Source organism: Meleagris gallopavo, chromosome 11, assembly GCF_000146605.3.
Source record: "Meleagris gallopavo isolate NT-WF06-2002-E0010 breed Aviagen turkey brand Nicholas breeding stock chromosome 11, Turkey_5.1, whole genome shotgun sequence".
NCBI classification, from domain to species: Eukaryota; Metazoa; Chordata; class Aves; order Galliformes; family Phasianidae; genus Meleagris; species Meleagris gallopavo.
This window is the reverse complement of record NC_015021.2, coordinates 14954542-14981745: the sequence shown is the minus strand read 5'-3', so window position 1 is coordinate 14981745 and position 27204 is coordinate 14954542. Positions and strand designations below refer to the sequence as shown.

Below are 27204 nucleotides of genomic sequence, written 5' to 3'. Positions count from 1 at the left end.
TTTAAAATGTCTTTTATTAAAAAGGTAGAAACTATCTGTGGGTGTCAAGTCTTTATTTGTTCTGCAGTTGCAAGCTTTACAGCATGTTAAAGCCCTGGGATTCACACCAAGTGGATGGTGGCAATTGGAAATGTTAGAGAGGAGAATGAAGCTTTCCTTTAGTTTTATGTCTGCGAAATAAGTAGCTTTCCACTTTTGCTTTTAATGACATCCTAGCATAACTTGTGTTTGTCCCTATTGAACTTGGAAAACTGAGCATTTAGGATGATCACAGTTGAATTTTAAGTGGTCCAAACTTTCCACATTTGTTGTGAAAGTATGGGACAACGAGAAGGCTGTAGGTAATAGATATCTGCTGTGCTCGCTTTGACAAATACTGGCATCTTCTTTTCTTGAAAGGCTGTTATTTGTCTTCAAAGAGCAAATTATTGGGTGTTGTAATGATGATATTAAGCGGAAGGAAGGTTCTTGATAACACCTGGATCTGAGAGCAGTGATGAAATAGAGAATCATTCCAAATGGAATGTGATTATAAGAGACCATATTCTGCCAACATTGATGCAGACGTGAAGCTGACACTGCTATATGAAGTGTTTTCAGGCAGTGGGAAAGGAAGAGGAGTCAAAACAGGGGCTGTGTGCCCTGGAACCTTCTGCAGGAGGAAGCAAGGAGACACCTGTGAACAGAGAGGAGTAACTGTTGAAGCAAATGGTGTTTTCAGGCATCCTTACTGTGTTGGAACAGTGGTGCCATTTCACACGTGGTACGTTAGTGAGTGCAGGTGCAGGAAGCTCTTGTTACAGATCACTTCTCTAAAATGCTACATCTGATTAATTGTTACTGTGTGTGTGTAAATGTGGTTTTGGTAACACTTTGAGTAATTGTATGTACCGACGGCGTGATTATATGAGCTTTGGTAAATGCAATTTTCTAGTTTCAGAAAGCTCATCTGCATGAGGTCAGCCTTCCTGAACAGAAACACTTCTGTTATAATTCTCTACACTGAGCTATGTGAATTTGAATATAGATAAGATAGTGATATTTGTTCTGCAGTCATTGATGGGTCCCTCTGCTTTGTGGTATGTTGCAGATTAATGTGGAACAGCACAGATTTCATATGGATGTGGCTGCAGTATTGCACCCAAAATGTACTCCGGGTTGATTTCCTTTACTCCTTCAGGGAGCTGAAATGTGAATGCCCGAAGCAGATTAGTGAAAAAGATGAACAGTTCAACTCGTGCCATCTGTTCCCCCAAACACACACGGTGCCCTGCAGGGAAAAGGGAAAGAAGTTAGAAGTGTGAAGCTAAATTCTATGAAAAACAAACAGAACAAGACAAAATTTGTGGGCTTTACAGTAAAATATGTGACTTTAGATCTTTGTGCCAGATAAATTTTTATCGAAACGTTTCTTAATGTTTTAGAATTTAGAATGTTGTTGTCCTGCAAGACAGAATGAAGAGAGATGCTGAAATGTTCGGGCATTACCTGCTGAGAAGGGTAGGAATGCCTCTTTGTGCACAAAGTTGCCATCCAAATCGAGGAAATGGTTTGGGTTGAACTTCCAAGGGGTTGCCCAGTGGTCACTGTCATACACCACAGAGTGCAGATTTGGCAGCACCAAGTGTGCCCTGCAAGAAGAAACAGATGATATTTTCTATGTGTTGATTCTTTTCTGACTCTTTTCTCTAATAGATGCTGTGCTATCCTGTGTCTACAGCCAGGTGCTCGGCCTCAGCTTGCCCTTCTCCTGCATGCATCTAGGCATAATAAACCCTTCTATCTTTTGTCATAAGGTGTTACTTGTAGGCTCTATTTGGAGCACTCAGCTTTGTTTCATGTCTATGACGTGCTGCCGTGTATTCTCTGCGCCGAGCCAGGAATTGTAGGAGCTGATGTGCACAACATAGTAAATATTAACTATCCAAAGCTTGGAGACATACGTGCTCCATACCTTTTTAATGCGAAAGCCCAGCAAAGTCGTATTCCTCACGCACAGTCGAGGGACCCCCACAGAAGTGATGTTGCTGTACCGCAAAGTCTCATGAATCACAGCATTTGTATAGGGCAGCCTTTTGCGGTCTTCATAGCTGATGACATGGGAAGGTTCCACAACAGCCTCTATCTCCCTTTGAACTCTTTCTGCAGAGCAATGACAATGTTTTAACTTTTTTTTCTTCTTTGTTTCCCAGCCCCAAGGTAGGGGGGAAAAAAGAGACTGTGCTACTTTGAAATGCCTTGGCGTGTGTTTTAGCATCTGTGTTGGTTTCAGTTGATTGAGAAAATGCACATTCCCAAAGCACAGGGTGATCTCTATGAGGGTAATGTGGTTCTGTGTTCTTAAAGTTTTCCTGTTCTAAAGGTTATAAAAGTTCTGGCTGCATACGTAGTGGTGACCTTAGCAAGGTATTCCTTGTTTTATCTCACTGGAAGGGGTGACAGAGCTTTCTATTAATTAAAATGATCTTAATGAGCTGGTGGAGAAAGCACGAGGTTTTTGCTTTGGTTGTTAAGCTTTCATTTTTAGATCTCAATTATTGAGATCTGCCTCTTTTATTCATTGTTAATGTTTATTTTGATCTGTTGCACACAATTAAGCGAGTGCTTACATTGTAATGGTGTTCATTAGATGTAATGTTGAGCGCAGTTCTCTGCAAAGGCTTTTACTCACCTTGTATTTCTGGGTATTGTACCATATAGAGCAGTGCCCAGAGGAGAGTGGTGCTTGTTGTTTCGGTCCCTCCTAGCAAGAGATCAACCACGGTCTGAACCATGTTGTCTTTATTAAACGTGGAGGTGGGGTCATCTTTGGTCTGTAGGATACATTCACACGAAGGCTATGAAGTGGATTGTTTCATACGTACAATTGCTCAGGTGGCAATGGGCATAACTTTGTGATAATGCTGAGCCATCCATCAATGCAAAACTCTTGAGTGCCAAACAAAGTGTGCGTATTAAAATTCTATTATTGTCACTTGAAGAGCAAGTATTTGTAGTGGACACTGAGGCCAAGGAGGGGCTGTGGTGATAGATAGATACTTACTTTTGCTATTTGGGTTAGGTAGAAGTCAATGAGATCCCGTGGATCACCTGCCTTCTCTCTCTCATGCATCTGGACCTCATTCATAACTAAGTTGTGCATGAAGTCATTGTATGCGAACACTTTCTGATGCGGTCCTGGGAAGCGGTGCATAAGCCATGGGAAAGCATCATACATCTGTGATTGTAAATGAATAAGAAGAAATATGAGCATTTTTCAATGGAGAGTCCAATTCCTATTTCCTGATGACTGTAAAAGCACTGCAGGAGTCGTTTCAGTTACGATGAGAGGCAATACACAAGTTGGAACGTGGGAAATTCTGATTAAATGCACAGTTCTTACCCTGCCCCAGATAGTAGCTTGAAAGTAGATCACAAAATAAACAGCTTTGATAAGCTTGCTGAAAGATTCATCCTCGCTGGAGAAGCGATGGCCAAAAACAACAGCACAGATTATATTGGCAATGGCTTGGACGATGGAAGTGCGGGGGTCGAAAGGCTTGCCTGCAGGTACAGGAGCTACTGGTGAGTATTTCCGAACAGGTGGTAGTGAGAAAAATTAAGGAAGAGGAACATTTCTTTTAAAAGCAAAAATAATAGTAGTTCAAAGTGTGTGAAACTTAGTCTAAAAGGAGTCTGATCTTCTGCACGTGAACTCTAGTGTAATGCAAATCTCTGTAATTGCAGGGAATCTTTATTTTCAATCTGCTTTTAGTTCTTGTAAAATCAGGTAATTTTTGTCTTTGAGAAGATGGAATGCTAGGTCTCTCTTCCCCCACCTCTCTGAGTTGTGATACGGGTGATCTGGATGGATTACATGCCTTCAGATCTGCAGGCAAATATTTAAACTCAGGTTGGGGGAGAGGGGAAGGTAACAAAACAGAAGGGAAAGATTTTGAAGTCTTAATTTCTTTGTCACGTTGAAATGTCTTCTCTCTGTTTTGTTTTCAAGTGCAGCATAACATTCATCTATATATATTAAATGTATATACATTTTTTTCTCCACAGACTGAAGGCAAAACTTTCATAATTCTTATCATAGAATCTTGAAGGTTGGAAAAGACCACTAATCATCTAGGCCAACCATCCACCCATCACCACCATGCCCACCAACCCACGTTCCTTATTTTACAGGATGGAACACAGCTCTTGTTAAAAAGGATTGAAGTAAACAGAAAGGTGAAATCTAGAAAAATAATCAAGAACACGTGCTGAAGGTGAGGACAGCCTTCATACTGACCAGAGGAAAATGGTCCTCTATGCATTTCTGACTTCAGTCCAACACTCGTTGTGTTTCTTCGAAACAGTAAATGCAATGAGTGGGTTTAATATGGGGAAGAATTGCATGGAAGTAAAAATTTGGGTTGTATCAAGGCCTCATACCAGCTGGTGTGCTCCTATCTTTTGTATCCAGTGACCTTAGAAATGTTGCTCTCAGAAGTCAGTATGGCCATTTTGCTGTATCTAAGGCTAAATGAGTTGGTGGCAGGCCTTGGGAAACCTCTCTGTGCTTTCATGTCACTATGAAATATGATGTGGGTGAGGGATTTGGCTGTTCAGAATATTTATATTTGGGTACTTTGTTTTGGCATATTCTTAAAATTTTACTAGTTTCTATTTCATTCAAACCCTACAAAGGAATTTTGTTGGACAACAGAATGATGTGCTCTTTGTGCTGGGCTTTTTTCTCTGCCAAATTGTAGACATTTGCTGTCCAGCAGATCACAAAATCTGTTCTTTATGGAAGAAAACATACAGGTTTTCTATCCTCCTTGAATGTAAAAATTGTTACTAGCTGTTCCTGAGACGATGTTGATAATAAACATTTTCTACTATCCTTACTAAAAAAAAAAAAGCTTCATATTGCCAGCTATTCAGACAAAACATTTTTTTCAAGAATGCAATTAAAAAGCCAGTAGAAGTCCCACTAACAGGAAAATATGTTTATAGCTTGTAAAAAATGTGTTGTGAAACTTCAGTTACCCTAATCCACTGTATTTCAGAAAGCGCTCCAAGTCTTATTTTTCTATTGAATTTACCTTTTGTGTTTGCAAAGATACCCAGAAGATGAGAGGCCTCTGTTTGAATTTGATGCTCCAAGTTGTCCTTCCCAAATCCTAGGCTCCGTATGATGGTCATCCCAAAGCGCCGCTGTTGCTTCCAGGTGTGCCCACTTGTCAGAAAAATGCCTGAAGAACACAGAAACATTTATTTTGGTGCTGGGCAGGGAAATCCTTTTGCTGCAGGAGGCAAAATTGGGTTTGGATTGGTTTATATTGCACTAGCAAAAAAGGATAAGCGTATTTCGGTATTGTAACACCTTTTTCGCCCATCATGTCCCTGTAGAATGGCGTGAGAGGTCTTCCAGAAGTCTCCTCTGAATGGGTGACGATGCCATCTTTTACTGCTTTGTACCCATTCAGTACAACCATGGGTGTCTGTCCCATCCACACTGTGTAGATGTTGCCATAGATGTTGGTTAACTGAAGAGTTAATAACAGTGCATCAGTGAATAGGAAACAGAATGCATTCGCATAAGTATTCATTTTAAGAATCAAAGAACAAATGAATGCATGCAAAATGCCAAAGATTTTCTGTTTTCTTTCACAAATTAAAATTGACAACGATCCTTTTTTCCTCCAACTTCCAAAAAAAGAAAAGAAATGCTTTTGTGTTCCATCCTGTTACTTTCCCACTATTGTTCATATTTGCTTCTATTGTCTTTCCTCATATAATGTTTTTATTTTTCCTTAATCTGATGCAAATCTTGAGTTTTAATTGGCTTATTAAGAACTTGTGCTGTGAGCAGAAGAAGAATTCATTTTTCCCCACTTCATTTTAGTAATAAAATGTACCTTGCTGACTTTTGGTTACACAAATATGAAAAGAAGGGTCCGTTTAGAGTGTATGTTTGATCTGCTAACGGAGATTGGACCATCATGGCCTGGAGGTGTTCCAGTGACATTAGGGTCAGCCAAAGAAAATTCAGCTAAAGATGGTTTACAAGGTGAGAGTTATCAGTGCAAAGACAGAGAACAAATCCGGTAATGAAACATGATGCTTATTGATATTTAAATTTAAGTTAAAATAGATTCAGACAGATTTTCAGCCACAGATCACAGAATCACCGAGGTTGGAAAAGATCTCCAAGATCATTCAGTCCAACTGCCCACCTCCCACCAGTATTTCCCCACTAAACCATAACGAGAGATAAGACATAACTAAATACCTTAGCGAGAGTTTCTCGGCGAAGTTTGAAGTCCAGCAGCCACAAGTTCCCAATGATGGGGAGAGGAACTGGTCCTGGAGGGAGCTGGCTACGCATCCACTGCAGCTTCAGGAACTGCAAGATCAGGAGGGAGGCTACCAGGGCTACAAACAGCTCAACAATCCCCAACATTATGGAAATCTCTGCTGCTCACTGCTCTTATGTACGGCTTCCTCTGCAAATATGGTGCTGTGCAGATGAATGAGTGCTTCTGCTGAAGTCCAGCTCTCTCTGGGAACCTATGCCTCCTTTGACCATCTGTCTGTCTGTCCCTCCCTCTCGATCTACAGTTTGCCTAAGCTGAAGTCCTCAGAAAACTTGGAAATATGTGATCCCTCGCAGCTAGCCAAGCCACACCTACTCTCTTTTATGATCTGTAATTGTGATCTGACATGATTTCTTGACGCAACTAGAATTTTCTTTCTTTTTTGTGTGTGTTGATTTTGGGTTTTGCAGTCATTGTCAAGCAGCTATCCAAGAATACCGAATGTCTTGCATAACAGTAACACCTCCTGAAGTTTCTTGTAGTTAAATGCTGATGTGTTACTTACTACCTTTCTGGAACACCAGAAATTTTTATGCGATTTCTTTTACAGAAGTGGAAATGTGTGCACAATAGGATACAGTCTCCAAGCAGAAAAACAATTGAATTCAAGCAACAGAAGGCTAAACTGAGGTCTTAACTATCTTTCTTTCCTTAGTTGCTATTCATTGACTTTCTCTGAAGTAGATTGCCTTAAAAGTGTCTGGAATCTCCACAACAAAAAAGCATCTCCCATCTTATCTATTTCTCTTGGGATGGTGTTGTAGTAAGTGTTATAATACCAGGGCTTAGATGTTGAGTTGTGAGTTGCAAAGGTGTATTTAGTGTGTGTTAGAAAGCAGTGTGAGGCTCTGGCTGTGCAGGTATTGCTTGGCACAGCAGTGTATGCAGGGCCTGCGTGGAGAGGTGCTGCTCACACAGAATGGAGTCATTGAGCAATGAAAATGGATTGCCCCCAGAATGACCTCTTTCCAAAGTCCTCCCTGTGAAGTCCTGCTGTACCTGCTCAGTCCCACCATTGTGTTATTGGTTTCTTGGTCCTCTGATGCACACTGATTTATTTAATGGAATGGAAGAGATGCTGAATGCCTTAGGTTCAGCCACAGTACATCTGGTACTGCTCGCAGTAAGGCATCGCTAAGAAGCAATCCCTGTTGTGCAGCCAGTCTTAGTTTTGGCATTTCCTAGTGTTTAAGTATTTGCTTCAGCATTTTTGATGTATTTAGTAGCCTAAATATTGTACTTGGAATGCTAATAGTCACGGTCAGAACAGAACATTTCAGATAAGAGAGAGCTGAAGTAGGTATTAACATTCTGTTTCTTCCTGAGAAGAACTCTGAGTTCTACCATGGTAGCTGAGAAATGCTCAGCTGTTGCACATTTAGCTTTTGGGACTGGGAAGAACATAAATACGCTTAATGCTGTTCTCATTCAGAAAGGAACAAGGGCTGAAATACTGAAGGGTTTTGGATTGCTTGGGATTGAGAAAGGTGGAATCTGTTTTTCAACAGCGTGACAACACCCAGAGCAACCAGCAGGTGGATGGAATTTTATGCAGGGGTATTAAATGTGGAGGTTGGTGGCCCTGCATGTGACAGGGGGGTTGGAGATTCATGATCCTTGAGGTCCCTTCCAACCCTGGCCATTCTGTGATTCTGTGAGCTCATCTAGGAGTGACTGAAAGGAAAAGCCCAATGACGTGCTATTCATTTGTTTTTATTTTTATCTTAGGACATGCTTTGTGCTTAATGTTTTTTCTCTCACCTTTCTTTTGTCTGTTACTGGGTGCAGTGTGTGGTCAGCAATAGCTGCAGAAATTCTGAAGAAGCTGCAGAAATTCTGAAGAAGCTGCAGCGTAGAAACCTACTGAATGACAAGCCTCAATGTGGACAAAAAAAATACAGAAAGATTACAATTATTTGGAACAGTTGTCTTGCAAAGATCCTATTCAAACCTTATAAAAATGAAACAAATTGAATATCTTAATTTCTTTTTCATCCTTCTGTGTGACTACTTACATTGCAGCCTACCCTGACTGCATCACCTCTGTGCAGAGTACTTTTTACATCAGCTCTGCCAGCAGAATATACACAGTTGAAATGCACAAAGCAATTCCCTGTTACCCAACACAGCAGCAAACAATGGTCAACCTGCTACTTAATGCTTACTGCTGTTCTTGAGACACCACATGAGTGTTTGCTTAGCAGACGGCTATCGGATGGGGACATGTCACCATGACACTTCTTGGATCCAGCTGATTTCCATTGTTGTCTCCCAGTTCTCAGCTTTTTTTTTTGTTGTTCTTTTCCCATCAGTTTCTCTTATTTGGGCAAATAACCTGAAAAATTCACCTGCTGCTTGCTAAGGTAGGGGATGATGTAACTGTGCGTTATTCTTCCTTGTATGGTGAAGATGGAGTGGGAGTAAGCAGATGAGGATCTGGGTTTTGTAGCAGATCACAATCTGAAACACGAATCAGTATTTCAGAGTCATTAGAAAATGCTCATCTTTCTTAAAGAAGGAAGTTTTGCTTTAAAACTTTTTTAATCCTGAAAATTAATTTTCATTACACTGGTTGCTTGTCTCATTTCTTGATTGACCTAAGGACTGACACTGGCAATGAACTGAGAAGAAGTAATCCAGTTGTCCCATTCCTCTCTCTTTGGGTCTGTAGGAAGGAGTGACCATGAATCCTTCAGTTACAACAAACAACCAAATAAAAGCCCTTAACCAACTCACCCATGTCACAGTGACATGAGTGGGCAGGGTGGGGATGGGTTGATGGTTGGACATGATGATCTTAGTGGTCCTTTCCAACCTGAATGATCCTATGTTTTCTGTCTATCTCTGGACAGAAGCATGGGGAAGTAATTAACCACCGTATGAAAGCATGGGTGTAGGAAATGCTTATGAAATTTCCATGAACTGAGGTATGGGGCTGAAGTATGCAAAGCCATAGCTGTGTTTACAGAAGGGGAAACATGAACAGAACAAGAAGCTATTTGATAGAAAGCTGGGAGTGATTTCAGACCAGATGTGTGTATTAAAAATTTTCCAGATGTGGCCATGACCACTGTAAGATACAGTTGTGTTCTACATAACCAGGCCTACACAACATCTGAACAGGTTTTTAACAAAACGTATGTTTTTGTGATATACTAAGTCGATCTCTTTTTATTTTTTATTTTTTTCCCAGAGGCAGTGTGGGCTTGTGAAGCATCAGTGGCATTCTGACAAGTCAGACTCTGTTCCTGTTTCTTTTCTAACTCCTACCTTTCACGATCAGAAGCATCTGGCGTATAAACTTCAGAGAGATCAAGAGATCTTGAAAGTTCTATGTTTGTGTTGTGAGACTATTCATTTGTCAATGAGTAATGCCACTGTAAACACTGGAGTTGTAGGATAGGTGAGAAATCTGATGCAAATCAGAATGAACAGACACAGATGGAAGTTATTCTCTGAAAGAGTGGTGATGCACTGACACAGGATGCCCAAGGAGGTGGTCCATGGAGGCGTTCAAGAGACGTTTAGGTGTTGTACTAAGGGACATAGTGGGGAAACAGTAGTAGTACATGGACGGTTGGACTGAGTGATCTGAGAGGTCTTTTCCAACCTTGGTGATTCTGTGATAGAGTACATTTTTTAAGCAGGATTAGAATCATAGAATCATTAGGGTTGGAAAAGACATCTGAGATCATCTAGTCCAACCATAAACCCAGTCCCAGCGCACTCACTCATGATACAGATTTATTCTGGGAAACAGTATGTTTTCACCTGTCTCCTGTTCAGAAGGACTTGAGGAGGGCTGTGGAAGATAAGATTATTTTTCTGAAAGTCGTGTGTTTGGAAGATGTGCACGTGGATGTTGCAGAGGCTTTGTACTGAGAAAGGATGAAACTGAGCATAGATATTTTCAGAACTAGTTCTGACAATTGACAGTGGGGAAATCTATAAGCTATCAACAACTAAATGTCTTTTTTTTTCTTTAAAAAACATGCACAAGTATGGAAAAACAAACAAAAGCAACAAACCACACACAGGCAGGTGAACCAAAATCTCCAGTTTAGTATCCCAGCTCTCGGCTTGCACATAGCCAGTGCTGTGAGTGACACTTCCAACCAAACCAATTGCTCAATGGGACGTTTCTGAATATCAGATGTGAGTCAGAATGAAGTGCCCGCCTTCTGGCCTTGGTTGGATCTCAATGTGATGGCAGCTATTAACATATTGCAGCATAGCAGTGTATTAAGATGCTCAGAGGTGGAAACGCTCTTCATTTTGTTGGCTAGAGAAATGCGGTAGGGAAGAAAGCTTGGATGTGACACTCTGGATCCTTTTTGGGAAGAGTTAAGTAGAACAACAGAGTCAGTTTAACAGATTAATAACAGCTTTCTTGGTGACAGACTAGTTTGGAGGTGTGAAATGGTGACTGTGATGCTATTATCCCTAGTTTTGTTTCTGCTGGGTTTGCAGTTCCTGAGACTGCAATGGAGAAGTCGCCGGTTTCCTCCTGGCCCGATCCCATTTCCCATCATTGGAAGCATGTGGTGGATAAATTTTAGAGCTGACCACGGGAGCCTGAAAAAGGTATGTGTTTGTGGATGGGAGTGAAGGAGCAAAAGCTGTAACCAATGATGATGGTTGTCGATAGACTGGTATGTTGGTGAGGAGAACTTCAATTGGAGGAAAGATGGGTCATGGAAGTTAAATGTAGTGCCTAAAAGAGTCAAATAAAATCTACAGCCTCCTGTGATATAAATGAATGTTGGATACTGATGTCTTCGGGTTAAAGACAAATGGAGGATTTCAGTATTTTTGAACCTGTTTTTCCAATGTTCTGTATGTAAATGTGTAATTTCAAGAAGTTCTTGTTTTTTTGGCTGAGGAAATGAAGTGAGGAGTTGAAAAATGTAACTGAAATTGGGCAGCTGAACTTTCATATGAAACCTAATGTGAGCTGTAAATGCCCAGCCAGGAGCATTTCCATAGTCATTATTATCCCAAAGACAACCCACGTTATGTGTTAAAAAGAGCAAGAGCAGCTGTTCTTTTGACCATCCACATTACTGTGAGTAGTGGGATCCCAGAGCAATGCCACAGCTTTACTGTCATAAATGCTCTATCACAGAACAAAACCATTTTCCCCTCTTCATTTCCTGAACCCGAAGGTAATGTCATGTTGGAAGAGAAGACCCCATTGTGTGTGCATTTTGATTGATGTTTCTCTAATAGTTTTTTGGTTTGTTCGTTTTTGTTTTGCATCGACTAATGTGCAGCTAGCAAAAACCTATGGGAACATCTGCACCCTGTGGCTGGGCCACAAACCTGTGGTGGTGCTGTATGGCTTCAAAGCAGTGAAAGATGGTCTCACCACCAACTCAGCGGACGTTTCTGGGCGGCTACAGACCCACTTGTTCAACAGATTTTCTTCTGGAAAAGGTGAGATGCATATATCTGCTGAAGGACTTTGTCTGCTGACAAGCTCTTCGTTCCCTGTTCGCCCATTCCATTTGTTCATGAGAAACAAAACAAAGCAATTCTGCAGCATTCCTCAGTTGTCTCCTAAGTCCCACTATCATATGTGCGTTCCAGAATCTTACCAAAGCAGCAGTGCTTGTACTTGCTAATCTAATTTATCCATTATTGGTGTCTAAATTTGTGCCTTGCTTTGAAATAATCCATCTGGTGCCTTTCAATCCTTCATCTGGAGCTTGAGGAGCAGAGGCTGAAGTAATTCTTGAAGCTCTCAGTTGCTTGTTTACACAATGGCTGCTATGGAGAAAGCATGCACTGAGCTATTGAACAAGAAGTGGCCTTGGGGATGTCCCAAGGCACTGGCGTTTTGGATGTATTAGTGAGACTGTAGGTGCAATGTGTCATGTTTAGAAGTTCTTACTGTGCTATTGTTTACATCGGGCACTGATGAATTTTGGTGGATGGAGGATAGAGTTCTGTATTTGAAACAGGAGTGGTTAGACTGGTTTCCACCAGCCTTGTATCCATCAAAGCAGAGGAGAACGAGAACAGGAAACCTGCAGCCCTTTCCAATGGGCTCCTCAGAAAGGTCTCTAGGCCTCGAGCAGCTCAGTGCAAGAGACCATCTATTCCCAGGTAGTAGAAAACTGGACGTGCTGTCGGCTGAGGAAAGCTCTCTGCACTCCTGCAGTGGTGACACAACATCTGTAGGGAGACAATACCCACTGGGGATGTTGGCAAACATAGCTTGCAAGCGAGTATCAACATTACATGAATATTAACATGGCATCCAATTGATTCTTGATGGCTGAAGGAATCCTGGTTTCAAATGGTCTCATCTGGAAAGATCAGAGACGTTTTGGAATTGCGACTCTCCGGAAACTGGGAATGGGGAATAAAGGAATGGAACGTGGGATACAAACCGAGGCCCGGCACTTGGTGGAGTTCTTCAGGAGCAAAGATGGTACGGCTCTGAGGTGGCTGGGAGCGCGGTCGTGGTTTTGACACAGCGTGTAGTTTGTGTAACACAGAGGGGAAAGATTGTTTTTGCTCCAGAAATAAATAGCACAGGGGATATCTGTGACAAAACATCATCGTGATCTTGCTTTCAAAATAGCAAAGAAGATGGTGTTTTTGTGACCAATGCTTATCTCTGTTTGCAGGAAGAGCTGTCGACCCTTCCTTCCCCATTGTTCATGCGGTCTCCAATGTGATCTGTGCTGTGGTGTTCGGGCATCGTTTCTCCCTACAGGATGAAACTTTCCGCCAGCTGATGGAAGCATACAATGAGATTGTGGCTTTTGGGAACAGCTACGTTTACTATGTGAGAAAATGGCTCACTTAACATGCAAATTATTTAATTATTGAAGATGATATTTATTGCGCTATTGGATAATAGTAATTGACAATTTTCATGCCATAACAATTATAGCATTATGTATTGTCATAGTTATTGTGGTATTTAGTACACGTTAAATGCTGATTTTACAAAAAATACTGACCCTGAATATGAACTGGATTTGAAGTGCTTTGGATGTGACATTGTTCAACCATTACATTAATAATTTTTATTAGAATTTCCCAGGAAAGGAAAGTGCTTGGGACGTTGAAATTTCGGAATTCCATTTCTGAATTCCATTTCTGAAATGGAAACACTACTATTATTAAGTTAAAAGTGATATTCATTGTACTGGAGTAAAAGAGATTGTTTTTTTCCTATATATCAAGGTAATATATATTAATATTAATTGTACCACTGTTAATGCATGCAAAACAGACCTATCTGCAAATCTGGATTCTTTTGTTGATGAATTAACAGGGCAGATACTAATTGAGTTATGCAGCAAAGGTAGGAATCCAAGGTTGAAACTGACTCAGTAACTCATCACCAAAAATGTCTGCACTGTATTTCTGTATGGCCTTGCTTGTGTTGTATAACTTACAGCAGCTGTGTTGAATGCTTGCTCCACAGATATTTGAAGTTCTCCCACGGCCTTTAGGGCACCTCCCAGGACCTATACGAAAAATAGAATCTTGCTGTAATTTTATTCATTCTTTCATAAGGCAGGAGATCAAAAGTCATAGGGAGAGACACACAGTGGATGAACCAAAAGATTTCATTGACTTTTACCTGGATCAGATGGAGAAAGTGAGTAATTTGTGCTGGAGTTGACACAGATGCTAGCCCTATCAAATTCAAATATGAACCTTGAATAGCCAATAACCTGTTTCAGAAGTATAAAATAGTACATTTGTTTATTTTTATACTCTGGGATCCTGAGGGCCGGGTGGGCAACGGGTGATTTTAAAGCTGCAGATATATAGATGGATTCTGTGCTCTTATTTCACCTTTCTCATTGATACCTGTAGACTAAAAATGTCCCAAATTCTACCTATGATGAAGAAAACATGTTGCAGTCTGTTTTTGATCTCTTCCTGGGTGGCTCAGAGACCACCGCTACCACTCTACGTTGGGCACTGCTCTACATGGTGGCTTATCCGGACATCCAAGGTGAGTCAGAGACACGGACATGAGGATGTTTAGATGTTGTACTGAGGGACATGGTTTAGTGGGAAATATTGGTGAGAGGTGGAGGGTTGGATGGATGATCTTGGAGGCCTTTTCCAACCTCGGTGATTCTATGATTCTGTCTTTCAAGTAGATCAATTGTCTGTTCCACATATTTATTTTATTTATTTTCTTTAAGATCACCTTTTCAAGCTAGAGTAAAACCAGTAGCTTGAGTTTAACCTATTGCTCAGAAATTCTAGTTTAATTAATTTGCTCCCCTTCCTTTAACTGTGAAGATCAATAAATCCATTGAGCTTGATGATCTAACCACAGAACTTTTTGGAATTTGGGAAATATCAGATTCTAGTTGAGTAGTACCTAAATAGTTGTATTTACATTTTAGGATATAAGAAGTATAATTTATTTACATATTTTATTTTTTTCTGTTACTACTAGTAATCTGAAACTGAAAAGACAGCCATTTCATATTGTTATTCTACACATAAAGTTCTTTTTTTTTTTTCCTCCCTAGAGAAAGTCCAAAAGGAGCTGGATGCTGTTCTGGATTCTTCCCACCAAATCGACTATGAGGATCGGAAGAAACTGCCTTACACAAATGCTGTGATTCATGAGATCATTCGCTTCAGCAGCATTATTTTAATCACCATTCCTAGACAAGCAGTGAAGGATACAACTGTGTTGGGCTATCAGGTTCCAAAGGTATCCCGTCAGTTCCAGTGTGATCTTTGGCCACATCTTCCTGCACAGCACTGCTCTGTGCTCTCCCTTTGCCTTGACAGTTAAAAGTTAAAATGCACTATTCCATTTGCAGGGTGCAACTGTTTTTCATTTGTAAATCTATCAAAGCTCGTCAGAATTGGGAAAATCATTTTATGAGGTTTAGGATAAGAAGGTGAATAACCTCATACCCTTCATTCTGTTGCATTTGCTAACAGAATTGAAAAGGAGGGATGAAGGGAATAAAGCAGGAAAATGTCTGAAGCTGAGATATGGAGGTTTCTTTTTTTTTGAAGAAACAAACACACAAAAACACTATAAAAACCTCAACAAAATAGGACAGTTTGTGATTAAGCATTTTTTCCCAATAAAAAAACTTGTTCTATTCTAACCATGTGCCCAGCAGTGCCACAGATTCTATGTGGAATTCATTTGTGTCCTTTTGTTCTTGATGTTTGAGAAATACAGAGGCAGAACTGAGTCAATAGCACTTTCCTTGCAGGGTACCATCATCATGGCGAACATAGACTCAACTCTTTTTGACCCTGAGTATTGGGAGACCCCTCACCAGTTCAACCCTGGTCATTTCTTGGACAAGGATGGGAATTTTGTGATCCGAGAGGCGTTCCTAGCCTTCTCAGCAGGTAGGTGTGCTAATAACTAACCGAGTTAGACTCTGAGTGTGAAGCAGTAATATTTTCCTTGTGGAAAAAAAGCAAAACAAAGGGAGCGTAATGGCAGAAAGTGTAAGGCTCCAGCCTGGTCCGGGGACTGACTGCATTTCCCCTTCCCCTGCAGGTCATCGCGTGTGTCTGGGAGAGGTGATGGCCAAGATGGAGCTTTTCATCATCTTCTGCAGCCTGCTGCAGACATTCAAGTTCACCCCACCAGAAGGAGATAAGGAAATCAATCTGAGCTTTGTCTTTGGGAGCACAATGAAACCTCACCCGTATAAGCTCTGCGCCGTTCTTCGCTAGATTGCAGCGTATGGTAGATTTGGAGAAGAGGCACTCCCAAGAGTTTGCAAGTGTACTGATCTTTTCTGTACCTTTTATATTCCCCATTGCTAGATCAAGTTCAGTGTGAATCTGAACTGTTGTGTCACGTTTTTAAGAAGCTGGACCTGAAAAATATTCTGGTTTTCCTTTTCTTAGCATACGGAAAATCTATGTACATTTTTTCTTATATATTAGAAATGAAATAAACACAGAAAATTATTAGAGTGTCTGGTCTTACTTCAAGGCTCATTAGGAATCCTAATGGGGGAAAACAAACATTAAAGCTAGGTCCTGAGGGATGCTTCCCATCATTCCCATGCATTTCTATGCATTCATGCATATTTTCAAACTAAAAGAGAGGAGATTTAGGCTGGATAGAAGAAAAAAAAATGACAGGGTGATGAGGCACTGGCACAGGTTGCCCAGAGAGGTGGTGGATGCCTCATTCCTGGGACCACCCGAGGTCAGGCTGGATGGGGCTCTGAGCACCTGATGGAGCTGTGGGTGTCCCTGTTCAGTGCAGGGGGTTGGACCAGATGACATGTAAGGGTCTCTTCCAACTCAAACGGTCCTCTGATTCTCAACTCTAGAGCGGGATATAGAAATGCACTTCCCAAAGGTGGTGGTTCTGAGCCCCTAGGGTGGTTTCATGGAGGAAAAGAGTTGTTCAGGAATCCCTGAATGAGCTGTGCACCAGCTGGTGTGTCTACACAGGGCAGGAAATATTTCTCAAGAGGCAAACTTCTTTTCATGAGCACAGAGGCTCGGAGCAGACCTCAGCACAGCACACAGCTTTCCAGTAGCTGAGCTAATGGCTATAAACAAGAAGAGGGGAGATTTAGGTTGGATGTTCAGAAGAAATCGTTTACTCAGAGAGTGGTGAGGCTCTGCACAGGCTGCCCAGAGAAGCTGTGGAGGTGTTCAAGGTCAGTTCAGGCAGCTTGATGCGGTGGGCAGCAACCAGCCTGCAGCAAAGGCTTGGAACTGAATGACCCAACTATTCTATGAAGAGGAGGAAGTAAAAACTCTAGTGGGCAAAAGGAAATGTGCTAGATAAAGCAGTAAGCTTGCTGGCGCTGGAGGAGTCTTACACTTAGAAGTAATTTGTGTAATTTAACTTTGTGTTTTTAAATAGATCCTGAACCTGTGGTGATTGCTGTTTTGCAGTCGTAGTGGGACAAACTTCAGTAAGGAATATTTTGTGCTCGCATGTTTGTCAGCTGCTGCATGTGATTTATTAGGCAGTTTGTTCCTAATTTCCATCCCAAGCACTATGGGGGTTTCGTATCATTGCTAAAATATCCTGTATTTTTTTCCACTGATATCCAGACTTCTGGTTCCCAATTGCGGCTATAACATCTGTCATTCTTATTGCAGAAGCAGGTCAGCACTGCAGTTTGATTCCGTTGTGAGAGCTCGTAACAAATCTTTCGCTGCTTCTGTCCTGTTCAGGATCTTCCTCAGCTGTGTGCTCTTCTAGAGCCTTTCTGCCAACATGATGGTACCACATCCCCCAAGCTCATAAACAAATGGATCTCAGTCAGCAAGATTCTGTCTACAGAAGTGATTGCAACAATGCAGCAAGGTCAGCATGGAAGCAAAAGTCTTTTACAGCCTAAACCAACAGAACGAAGGCAAAAATTTTAAGTGTGTGCTTGACTTGTGCAAATCAATGTCCAAACAATTGTGGCAAGCCCAAGCACATGGGAACAGTCTTAACTTTATGCAAGTACATTGTGGCAAGTAGCGAATGGCTTTCATAAACATTTAATCTCAGTGTTTCAAAAAGGCTTACAGGTAGCTTTGAGCTGGTCAGCAAACAAATTTATTTTTTTATGTACTCTCTACCCTCCCACCCTGGTATCTTCAGTAACGCCATAATCTTTTAATAATGATTAGTTTGGCATTTTTATTTTGCTTGTATTCTTACTATATTATTATGATATTTCTCAATTTACCGATTTGAATTTCTTAATTTCATCTGTTTATGAAGACTAATGCTTCCAAAGGAAAGCTGTGTTTGGCCAGTGGGATGAATCTCTGCAGTGAAACGATCAGCATAATGGATGGGGAGAGAGCAGTGAATGTGGCACTTCAGTAAGTACACTGATGCTGTCCCACGTAAGATTGCCATTGATAAACTGTCGAGCTACAGGTTGAATGGGCAGAGGGGTGAAGAGAGAACTGGTTTAAAGACGGGGCTCAGGGGATAGTGCTCAGTGATGTGAACTCTGGGTGGGGGCCAGTGTCTAGCAAAGTCCCCCAGGGGTCACAGTGTTGCCAGCAGGTCAAGTGATCCTTCCCTACTGTTCAGCACTGGTGAGGCCATGCCTGGAGCCCTGGGTCCATTTCTGCTCAAAGGCCAGAGCAATGCAGGGTCAGTGACACCACGGAAACATGCTGTGTTCCTTGCAGAGAAAACTGGTGAAGAACAGTGGTTCTGTTTGGGGTGTCTTCCCAGCACAGCTGCTTCCATCACACCTTCCTCCTCATGAGAAGACTTTGGGTAACGCTGCTTTTAGAGGTGGGAATGGTTTGAGACAGAGAAAATGACAGTGCCACAAGAAAAGGAACTCCAAGTGGTCTCTGAAGTGGATAAGGTTGGCAAGTGTGGAGCTGAGCCATCTGGGTGACCTCCAGAGTGCCACACGTTCCATTTGGAGCCAGGTGAGCTTAACTTTAAGCTGGTGCTACTCCTGGGAGAATGCCAAAGCAGCACCAGAGCTGCACTGTCCTTGTGGCCTCCTCTGCATGTAGGAGCAGCAAAGCACAGCTCCCCAGTGGAGCTGCTTGATTGCAGGAGGGCACTTGTGAAAGAGGCTCATGAAGATGTCATCTTTATTTCTGCTGCAGGCAGTGGCTGAAGAAATTCCTCGTTCTGCTTGATCACCATAACCTCACAGCCTCACCTACCTGTGCAGCACCCCCAGAAAGCTCTGTTGGTTTTCTCTGCTCTTGCAAGAGGCCCCTGATGAAACCAGCACCTTTAGCAGGGATTTTTGTCACCATGGTCTCAGTGTGTAATTAACACACTGGTATCCCTTGAAGGACCAACACTTGCTGGATTTGTGGCTGTAATGTAATGGAGCAATGCCACATGCATGAAAGCAACATGTAATTCTCTGGGATCAGAAGGTAAAGAATAGTGATAAAGAAGGAAGAACAGGAGTATGAACATTTTCTTCTTGGGGAGGTACCAGCAGAACAAGATAAATGGATCTGCCCTCTCTTTACGTAGCAGTTTTTCAGAGACAAGCTCACCGTCTAAGTCAGAAGGGAAATGTTAACAGTGAGTGTAGTGCTTGTATGTTTGGCAGCCTCTCTGCTGCTCATGCAGTTCCTGGGAATGCAACGGAGGCGAAGACAGCTTCCTCCTGGACCAGCTCCACTCCCCCTCTTTGGGAATCTGCTGCAGATGAAGTTCCAAATTCACCACGACATCCTTAAAAAGGTATGTATTTTCAGGCAACTCATTGGTGGACTCATCAGCTGGCTGAAGAATGAAGGTGAGTTTTTGTTAGCATAGTTTTCTTCTGAATGCTGGAGAGAGATTTATTCTCAACTGTATGAATGTGAAAATCAGTGGGGATCAGTTAAATGTAGAATCATGGAGTCATAGAACCATTTGAGTTGGAAGGGATGCTTCAAGTCCAACTTGTCCAACGCCCTACAATGAACAGGTACACCTACAGCTCCATCAGGTGACCAGGGCCCCATCCAGCCTGACCTTGCTGGATTTTAATGTGCCAGTTCTCACTTGAGTTGTTGTGACGCTCTTTTGTTCTACAGATGGCCGGCACGTATGGCAGTATTTTCACCTTATGGCTTACGAGCATACCTGTAGTTGTTCTACAAGGGTACCAGGCAGTGAAGGAGGGGATGACTGCCCATGCTGAAGAGGTTGCTGGAAGACCTTTAAGCAGAGCCTTCAGGTTTTTGACCAATGGAAATGGTAACTATTATTTTCACAGACACTTCTGATAAATTCTAACCGTGGTTTTGGAAACAGTCCCTAATGTACGGTGGAATATAGGTTAATATTTTCATGAGGTTTTATGAAATGTCTCTTTTTGGGTTCTCTTGTAACAGTAATGGCAGAATACAGCTATGGCAAGAGTTTCTATATGGGATATAAATGGCAAGACTAGAAGGAAGGAGGAAGGAAAGGGAAAGAGGAATGCTACAGGTCTGCTGGCAAAAACTGAGAAAGATTAGCATGATGGAGAAACATCTTTGAAACTTTAACGGTTTCAGTTCATAAAGCATTCATTCATAAAGCATTAATTCATTATGATCCTAGGTGTTATGTTCTCTAATGGTCATCTGTGGAAGCAACAGCGGCGCTTTGGGCTCCTAACAATGAGGAAATTAGGAGTAGGGAAACAAAGCCAGGAGTGTCAAATCCAGGAGGAAGCCCGTCACCTGGTTCAATTCCTGCGGAACACCAAAGGTATGTGCCTCTACCCTTTTTTACTATCAATTATTGCCAAGCAGAATGCCAAGGTTCTCTGAAAGGTGTATGTTTTTCTTTTTACCACTATGAATTCCATTTCCTCTGTCCATCTTGCTGTTTTCTTTAATCAGCAACAGTGTTTTGGCTGTCTGAAGTTATTTTTACTCATATATTTTGCTGACAAATTGCAATTTTCCATCTTATAATGTAATAGCATGAAGGGAATTTGGTCAAATGTTATTTGGAATTCAAGAACCCTGGAGATGTGGCACTGAGGGCGTGGTTGGGATGGGTTGGGGTTGGACTTGGTGATCTTGGAGGTCTTTTCCAACATTAATGATTCAATGATTCTATTTCTCCAGCTTTCTGCTCAGTGGAAAAAGCAGAATTGGTGTTAATGGTGAAACTGCTCGCTGTGTTTACAGGAAAACCTGTGGACCCCACTGTGCCTGTTACTCATGCTGTCTCCAATGTAATTTGTGCTCTGATTTTGGGACACCGCTTCTCCATAGAAGATAAAAAATTTCTCCGCTTGGTTGAAGCTGTGGATGATATATCAGCATTTACAAACAGCATCTCATTTTATGTGAGGATAATGATTTTTTATATTATTGTATACACAGATAATGTAAAGGCATCTGGCTGGTTTTATAACAAAAATGAATGCTGGTGCACCTAGAGGTACTGAAGTACACATTGGAATGGTACTTCCAGATGAGCCGTTCACAACTGATGTTTGCCCACTGATGGCAGCAGCTCCCACTGTAACATCTGGTTCAAAGGACAGAACAGTCTGCTGCTGTGATTCTGCGTGAAGTTGTGACTGCAGCTGCAAAAGCAGTGGGACAGACAGCCTGAAACCAGGGCAGTTATACCATTAACCATTTACAGATGGGGCCCACAGCGCTTTATGTAGGCAAGAAGTCACGTTACCAATGTACGTGGCTGGAACTTGGCAGGCTTTGCACCTCGCATGATTTTTCACCATCACTCACTAACTGAAAATGACCATAACTCAGTTCTTAGCTAACCTGAGGGTCAATTTGATACTTCTGGTTAAAAATAAACAAGAAATTAAAAATCCTTACATTTTTTTATCCCAAAATAAGGACTAAGAAAACCTTTAATACATTACTGGGTAGGCAATATCCTTTTGAGGTAGCGGTGAAGATACAGTCATTGGAGTCTTTCATTCCCTTCTTCCACTACCTACAGTCCTATATTAGGATTCAAATTTAGTATGTCAGTAACACCACATATCTAAATTATCCCTTTTACAGGTCCACGATCGACTTCCCTGGATTGCAAGCCGTTTTCTAACACGGTGTAAGAAGGCTTTGGCCAGTATATGTACTATGAGGGCTCTGTTACAAGAGGAAATTGAAAGCCACAAAGGAAAAGGAAAAATAGGTGGAAATCAAGATTTTATTGATTACTATTTGGATCAGATGGCTAAAGTGAGTGTCTACCAGCTTCTCTTAGGCTCCACTGACAAATGGGGATTTTAAGTATTCCTTTAATTATTATGGTGTTTAATATCAGTTAAGGAAATATAAAATCTCTGCCTAGAAAAGCTTATAGGTGGATGAATTAGAGAAAAAAAAAAAACAAAAGCTGAAACTGTGGGATGGGAGGAACAGGATGAAGTAGTAATACGGGTAGGTTTGCAGGTAGATTTCTTGTAAGCACAGTAATAGATCTGCATATGGTTAAGATACATCTAAGAACACAAATTGTAGTGGGATTTGCAGCAAGAGTGGAAAGCGTGAGTGACTGCATAAATTTGTTGTGGCTGGCAAACAGCATGAGCACGCAGGCAGGATAGATTTGCAAATACACTGGGGAATATTAGAAAATATCTTCATATTATTCAGTAAGTTTTTTTCTAGGCCTTCAGGTTTTTGTTTTATTTTTTCCATTTTGAGTAGTATGAGTGAACATTTCTGTGATACAAGAAGGTGCTTTGCTTCTCTTCTTGTGTCTTAACTTGCTGTTTGCCATTCATGTATGCAGTCTAAAGAAGATGCTGGTGCTACATATGACAAAGTCAATTTGACACAGACTGTTTTTGACCTTTTTCTGGCTGGCACAGAAACGACAGCCACCACTTTGCGTTGGGCATTGCTTTACATGGTGGCTTATCCTGATGTTCAAGGTAAGCACACACAGTTCTGCTGCTTCTTAGAAGCCATACACGTTCAAATAGTAGCAGAGCTAATTAAAGAACAGCAGAGAAACGAATGTGTGGATCGTGAATCAGGTGAACTGTGTGCATCTGTTTCTTCATACACAGAATCATTAAGGTTGGAAAAGACTACTAAGATCATCTAGGCTGACTGTCACCACCATGCCCGCTAAGCCATGTCCCTCAGTGCCACAAAGAATCCTTTCAGGCTTAATTTCTAGGAGATCTCAGAATTCAGGGTGTGATCCATCTGATCCACTCTAGGATGAGATTTATTGCTCCCTGCCCCTCCACTTACAACCGGTCAGACTTTCCATGAGCACTTGATGGGTCTTTGACTTGTGATTCCTGCTGTTCCATTTGCTCCTGAGTACTTTCCAGCAAAAGGAGACTGGCAGGAGAAAACAGAGGTAATATAGAGAAGGGATTTCCCATAGTTGTTAACTAATGGCTCTTCAAAAGACCTAAAATTTGAGACTGGAGTGCACGTGCTGAATGCTCACAACAAGGTCTGTCAGCCTCTCTGCGTTTCCTGATGCACAGAATCAATCTAATTCCAATAATCAAGACTGTGGTATTAATCAGGCCATTTCAGAGCAGAAATTGCCTTTTCAATTCATTCCTGTATGATTCTGAGCGAAGACCGAACCTTGCTCAGTTTCTAAACCAGTCTCTTTATAAGGGATTACTATTTCATTTAGCTCATCCACATGGGAAGTTGATTTTTTTTCTTTTTAATATGTTTTCACCTTGCTGGATATAATCATAACTGTAAAAAAACAATGGGTATAATTATAACCATAAAAAAAAAAAAATAGGAAAAAGGATGACTGTAGGGTTTACCGATTATTGTGCATTTAAAGCTGACTATTTCATTCCAGAGAAAGTCCATAAGGAGCTGGATGCTGTCGTGGGCAGTTCCCGTTTAATTTGCTACACAGACAGAAAAAACTTGCCATACACAAATGCTGTAATTCATGAAATCCAACGATACAGTAATATTGTCTTAATTGCACTTCCCAGATATACTGTGAAGGACACGGAGCTGCTGGGATTTCCTATTCCAAAGGTACTCAACAAGCATGCTGCATGTTTTCTACTTGAAAGCCTTGGAAATATGAAATTATTTTCACACTGCAAGATTCTAAATGTGGTATCTTTGTAATGAATCTGAAACATTTTCAAGTTTTGTAACCATACGTTGCATTAAGGCTGGTTCTAGACGTTCTCCCATCAGTTCCTTTCCTTTAGTTGCATTTTCATCCCTTCTTTATGGGTCTGCTCAAAGCAACTATGGCACTGCAGAAATCACAGTAACATAGAGGAAAATTTAACTGCTACTCATTCCGTTACTGAAAAGCCAAAAATACAATAGCAATAGGAAAAGTAAAACCAATGCACTTTAACAAATGTACTCTTTTTTTCAGGACACCATCGTTCTGGTAAATATTGACTCTGTTCTGTCTGATCCTGAAAAATGGGAAACACCTGATCAGTTCAACCCGGGACACTTCCTTGATAAAGATGGAAACTTCATACACAGAGAAGCATTCTTACCATTCTCGATAGGTAAATGCACTGAACAGGGACTGACTTATTCCCTGTGATAGTAACTACAGATCCACTCGTTCCTCAGAGGCATCTACAAAGAGGTATAGAAGTACATTCGAATGTCTTGAAGGACTCCAGGAAGAGAAAAGCCCAATTGCAAGTGGAAAAGATTGAAAGAGAAGGGATGACATACAGAAGCCTTTTTCTTGGAAAAGATCTGGCTTCTCTTGTAGTAGAGGCCCAGTTATCCCAACAATAGCAGAAAAATTCATAATGTTAATGAGCCCAGAGCTAGAAAGGTAGGTTTGATAGAAATCCTTTGTCTTTTCTCTCTTTTCCCAGGGCACCGTGCATGCATGGGGGAACTGCTGGCAAGGCTGGAGCTTTTCATCATCTTCTGCACCCTGATGCAGGCGTTCACCTTCACCCTGCCAGATGGAGCGAAAGAAATCAACACCAAGTTTGTTTTTTCAACTACAATGAAGCCACCTCCCCACCAGCTCTGTGCCATTCCTCGGTAGGAAACGATGTCATACAGATTCAGGGAAGACCTAGCTCTCCGTGATTCTGCATGAGGATTCCACTTACTATGTCTTAAGATTTTTGCCTTCCTCTTGATTTGGTCAATTATTACACTGAAAAATGCTTTTTGGACTGTTGCATCCTGTAAAGACAGTACTTTGTTCTTGTTATCAACACTTGGTATATTTGTCCCAGTGTGTAGTAAATAAAGATACAAAGGGAAGAATCAGAATTGGGCCTTATTTATTAGAACAGCATCAAGAGAGAAAGCACTTGAATAAGGTCTATAAATTAGAAGTATTGTGATCAAATATCTGTGTGTTCTTTCTCATAAACCACAATTGCATTTGTGGTGATGGGTGTAGAGGTCTTTCAGTCTGTCCCCAGATACTGGTGAACAGAGGAGTTAGAAGATCTTGGGGGACACATTCTGAAGAAGCAGATGTCTGAGATAACAAGAACATTGTTGTAGTCGGAGGTGATGGAGTTCAAGAGCCAAGGAGATGTGGCACAAAGGGACTTGGGTTAGTGGGCAGTATTGGTGATGGGATAGATGATCTTGGAGATCTTTTCCGTGCTAACGATTCTATGATTTCCTTATCACAGAATCCTATGATCAGGTCCACTGTTGTGCCACCAGGTGTCAAGAGAGTTGAGCATTTCACTTGCTAAAGTACAAGTAATTCTTCCCAATGGGATAGAAGTAGAGTAATGGGTTCATCAGCCAGGTGTGGAAACTTTCCATATCGCAGGCAAGGAGCAGGGACTGGAAGATGAGCAGCAGCAAGCAGACACTAAGTGTTGACAAGCTGTTTTGCTTTTATGAACACAGTGGTTGACAGCAACATGAGAACATGTATTTTTCGTGATCAGTAGTCATCTGGTGTTGTTCACTTCAGATCCTTCAATAATTTATTCAGCTTCATTTATTCTTTTCAGTTCTTTAATGGATTCTTTATCACAGTTAGCTGACTTGACATCTATCAGCATAAATTAGCATAGCACTGCCAAAAGAAGATTTGCCACTGCTTAAGATTTCTTGAAGCTCTTTCTGATCATTGTACGTAAGTACTTGGTAAATATGGATATTCAGACTTTGGCTCAGTTATTGACATTTAACAAGGGATTTTTTTTAGAGAGGATTGGAAGTGTTTTTTCCAGTGGGACATAGAAGGTGGTTACTGTATGCCAGCAGATGAGGGGTGAGTTTTATACACTGGATAGCAGATAGTGCCATTTGCAGTCCATGCAACCTTCCCCAGTTTCTCATCTATCTCATATTTTTGTTCTCATATATTTGTTTTTTGCTCTTTGTTTTTATGCTTGAGTGTCAAGCTGTCCCTTGGCTATTCTTTAACCAGAAGGCGTCTCTTGATTTCAAGGGCGGTAGAAAGAACGAGGTCACTCCCAGTGTTCTAGAAGGGCTACTACAAATGGCTAAAAGCATGGCCTTGAGCCCAGCCTCCAGACAAATTGTTAGGAGTCATGAGTGAATTGGACTCGATGAACCTGTGGGTTCCTTCCAACTTCAGATGCTCTGTGAATCTATGAGAATTAATGAGGCTTTCTTTTCCGATTCTCTTCAGCGTGCCTTGGATGTTTGAGCCTTATGGATGCGGGTAGATTACAAAATATTCCTAGGTAAACTGGAAGGTAATCCTGCAGTGCCACCTGAAATGAGATAAAACATATCTGCATACTCTTACACTGTAGTAATCCATGGTAAGTGCCTACTTAGGCTCTCTAAGGGAAAATATTTCAGAGCGTGAAATTCAGCTTTGAATATGCTTGCTATGCAAGCTGTGTGTTATGCCTACCAAGGAAATCCTGTTTTTTTCTGTCTCCTAATGCAGCTGCCTACTAGTTCAGGCTTTTTCCATCCGATGTGCTTTCTTACTGCCATGTTTTCAACTCCCTTGCACACACCTCCATTAATTTTCTTCCACACACACTGTCCTCCATCTCCTGTAAGTTTTTCTTTGGATGCCTTCCAAGCCTCTGCTGTCTGATATTCTTTCCTCACTGAAATCTTTCCCCTTATCTCTCTCCCATCTGTTGGATGGATATATTTGTCTTTGTATATTCCTCCTTCTGGTGTCTTCTACATTTCTGTTTGTCCCATATCCTCTTTCTGCTTTTACTGCCTTCCTACATTACAGAGTTGTTTGTCTTGCCATATTCTTATACAGTTCCTTAAATTACCTGCAGAGTAGCTGTAGTTATGTTCCCTAACAACAGAGCTTTGTCTGCATTAAGCCAAAGAGTAGATAATGGCAGCATGAATTGCAGCCTCCTCGCTCCCACAAGCAGAAGTGACAGAAGAATAATAACAATGTTGGAGAAAGCAGCTTGGGGCTTTGTCTTAGAGCAGCAAAACAATAGCACTTTGAAAAAGGAGTGGTTGTCTAAAAGCCTAAGGG

General features: G+C 41.4%; 3 protein-coding genes across 4 annotated transcripts; 2 read left to right on the top strand and 1 right to left on the bottom strand.

Moving 5' to 3' along the window:
• Window positions 1–703: 703 nt before the first annotated feature.
• Window positions 704–8100, bottom strand: LOC100541927 (cytochrome P450 2J2-like). Of its 2 annotated transcripts, XM_010716914.3 has the most exons (9): window positions 6269–8100; window positions 5360–5522; window positions 5079–5228; window positions 3383–3543; window positions 3044–3217; window positions 2672–2813; window positions 1944–2142; window positions 1489–1631; window positions 704–1270 (listed from the first exon to the last, which is right to left on the bottom strand). In XM_010716914.3, exons 1-9 carry the CDS (start codon window positions 6437–6439, stop codon window positions 1092–1094), a joined length of 1482 nt encoding a protein of 493 aa, XP_010715216.1. In that variant the 5' UTR covers window positions 6440–8100; the 3' UTR covers window positions 704–1091. The 2 variants fall into 2 exon arrangements, with proteins under 2 accessions (XP_010715216.1, XP_019474634.1); XM_019619089.1 differs by lacking the exon at window positions 704–1270 and having other exon boundaries at window positions 1506–1631; window positions 1955–2142; window positions 6269–8099.
• Window positions 8101–8178: 78 nt separating this feature from the next.
• Window positions 8179–16232, top strand: LOC100541770 (cytochrome P450 2J2-like). The gene is made up of 9 exons (XM_010716812.2): window positions 8179–10937; window positions 11627–11789; window positions 12640–12789; window positions 12989–13149; window positions 13798–13974; window positions 14196–14337; window positions 14870–15057; window positions 15578–15719; window positions 15874–16232. Exons 1-9 carry the CDS (start codon window positions 10773–10775, stop codon window positions 16050–16052), a joined length of 1467 nt encoding a protein of 488 aa, XP_010715114.1. The 5' UTR covers window positions 8179–10772; the 3' UTR covers window positions 16053–16232.
• A 2727-nt stretch (window positions 16233–18959) lies between these two features.
• Window positions 18960–24967, top strand: LOC100541617 (cytochrome P450 2J6-like). Its single transcript, XM_031555159.1, has 9 exons — window positions 18960–19524; window positions 19863–20025; window positions 20374–20523; window positions 20952–21112; window positions 21807–21983; window positions 22540–22681; window positions 23593–23780; window positions 24139–24280; window positions 24605–24967. The coding sequence occupies exons 1-9, from the start codon at window positions 19354–19356 to the stop codon at window positions 24781–24783; spliced, it is 1473 nt and encodes a 490-aa protein (XP_031411019.1). The 5' UTR covers window positions 18960–19353; the 3' UTR covers window positions 24784–24967.
• The last annotated feature ends 2237 nt before the right edge of the window (window positions 24968–27204 follow it).

Excerpts from the sequence above, each read along its gene's own strand:
- LOC100541927 (XM_010716914.3), bottom strand. The coding sequence starts at position 6,439 with ATGTTGGGGATTGTTGAGCTGTTTGTAGCCCTGGTAGCCTCCCTCCTG. Across the intron at positions 5,523-6,268 it reads GCCGAGAAACTCTCGCTAAG|TTAACCAACATCTATGGCAA; the intron begins GTATTTAGTTAT and ends TTAACTCTTCAG. Across the intron at positions 1,271-1,488 it reads ATTCCTACCCTTCTCAGCAG|GGCACCGTGTGTGTTTGGGG; the intron begins GTAATGCCCGAA and ends TTTTCCCTGCAG.
- LOC100541770 (XM_010716812.2), top strand. The coding sequence starts at position 10,773 with ATGGTGACTGTGATGCTATTATCCCTAGTTTTGTTTCTGCTGGGTTTG. Across the intron at positions 11,790-12,639 it reads CAGATTTTCTTCTGGAAAAG|GAATCCTGGTTTCAAATGGT; the intron begins GTGAGATGCATA and ends TGATGGCTGAAG. Across the intron at positions 15,720-15,873 it reads GTTCCTAGCCTTCTCAGCAG|GTCATCGCGTGTGTCTGGGA; the intron begins GTAGGTGTGCTA and ends CTTCCCCTGCAG.
- LOC100541617 (XM_031555159.1), top strand. The coding sequence starts at position 19,354 with ATGTTAACAGTGAGTGTAGTGCTTGTATGTTTGGCAGCCTCTCTGCTG. Across the intron at positions 21,113-21,806 it reads CAAACAGCATCTCATTTTAT|GTCCACGATCGACTTCCCTG; the intron begins GTGAGGATAATG and ends TCCCTTTTACAG. Across the intron at positions 22,682-23,592 it reads GGCTTATCCTGATGTTCAAG|AGAAAGTCCATAAGGAGCTG; the intron begins GTAAGCACACAC and ends ATTTCATTCCAG.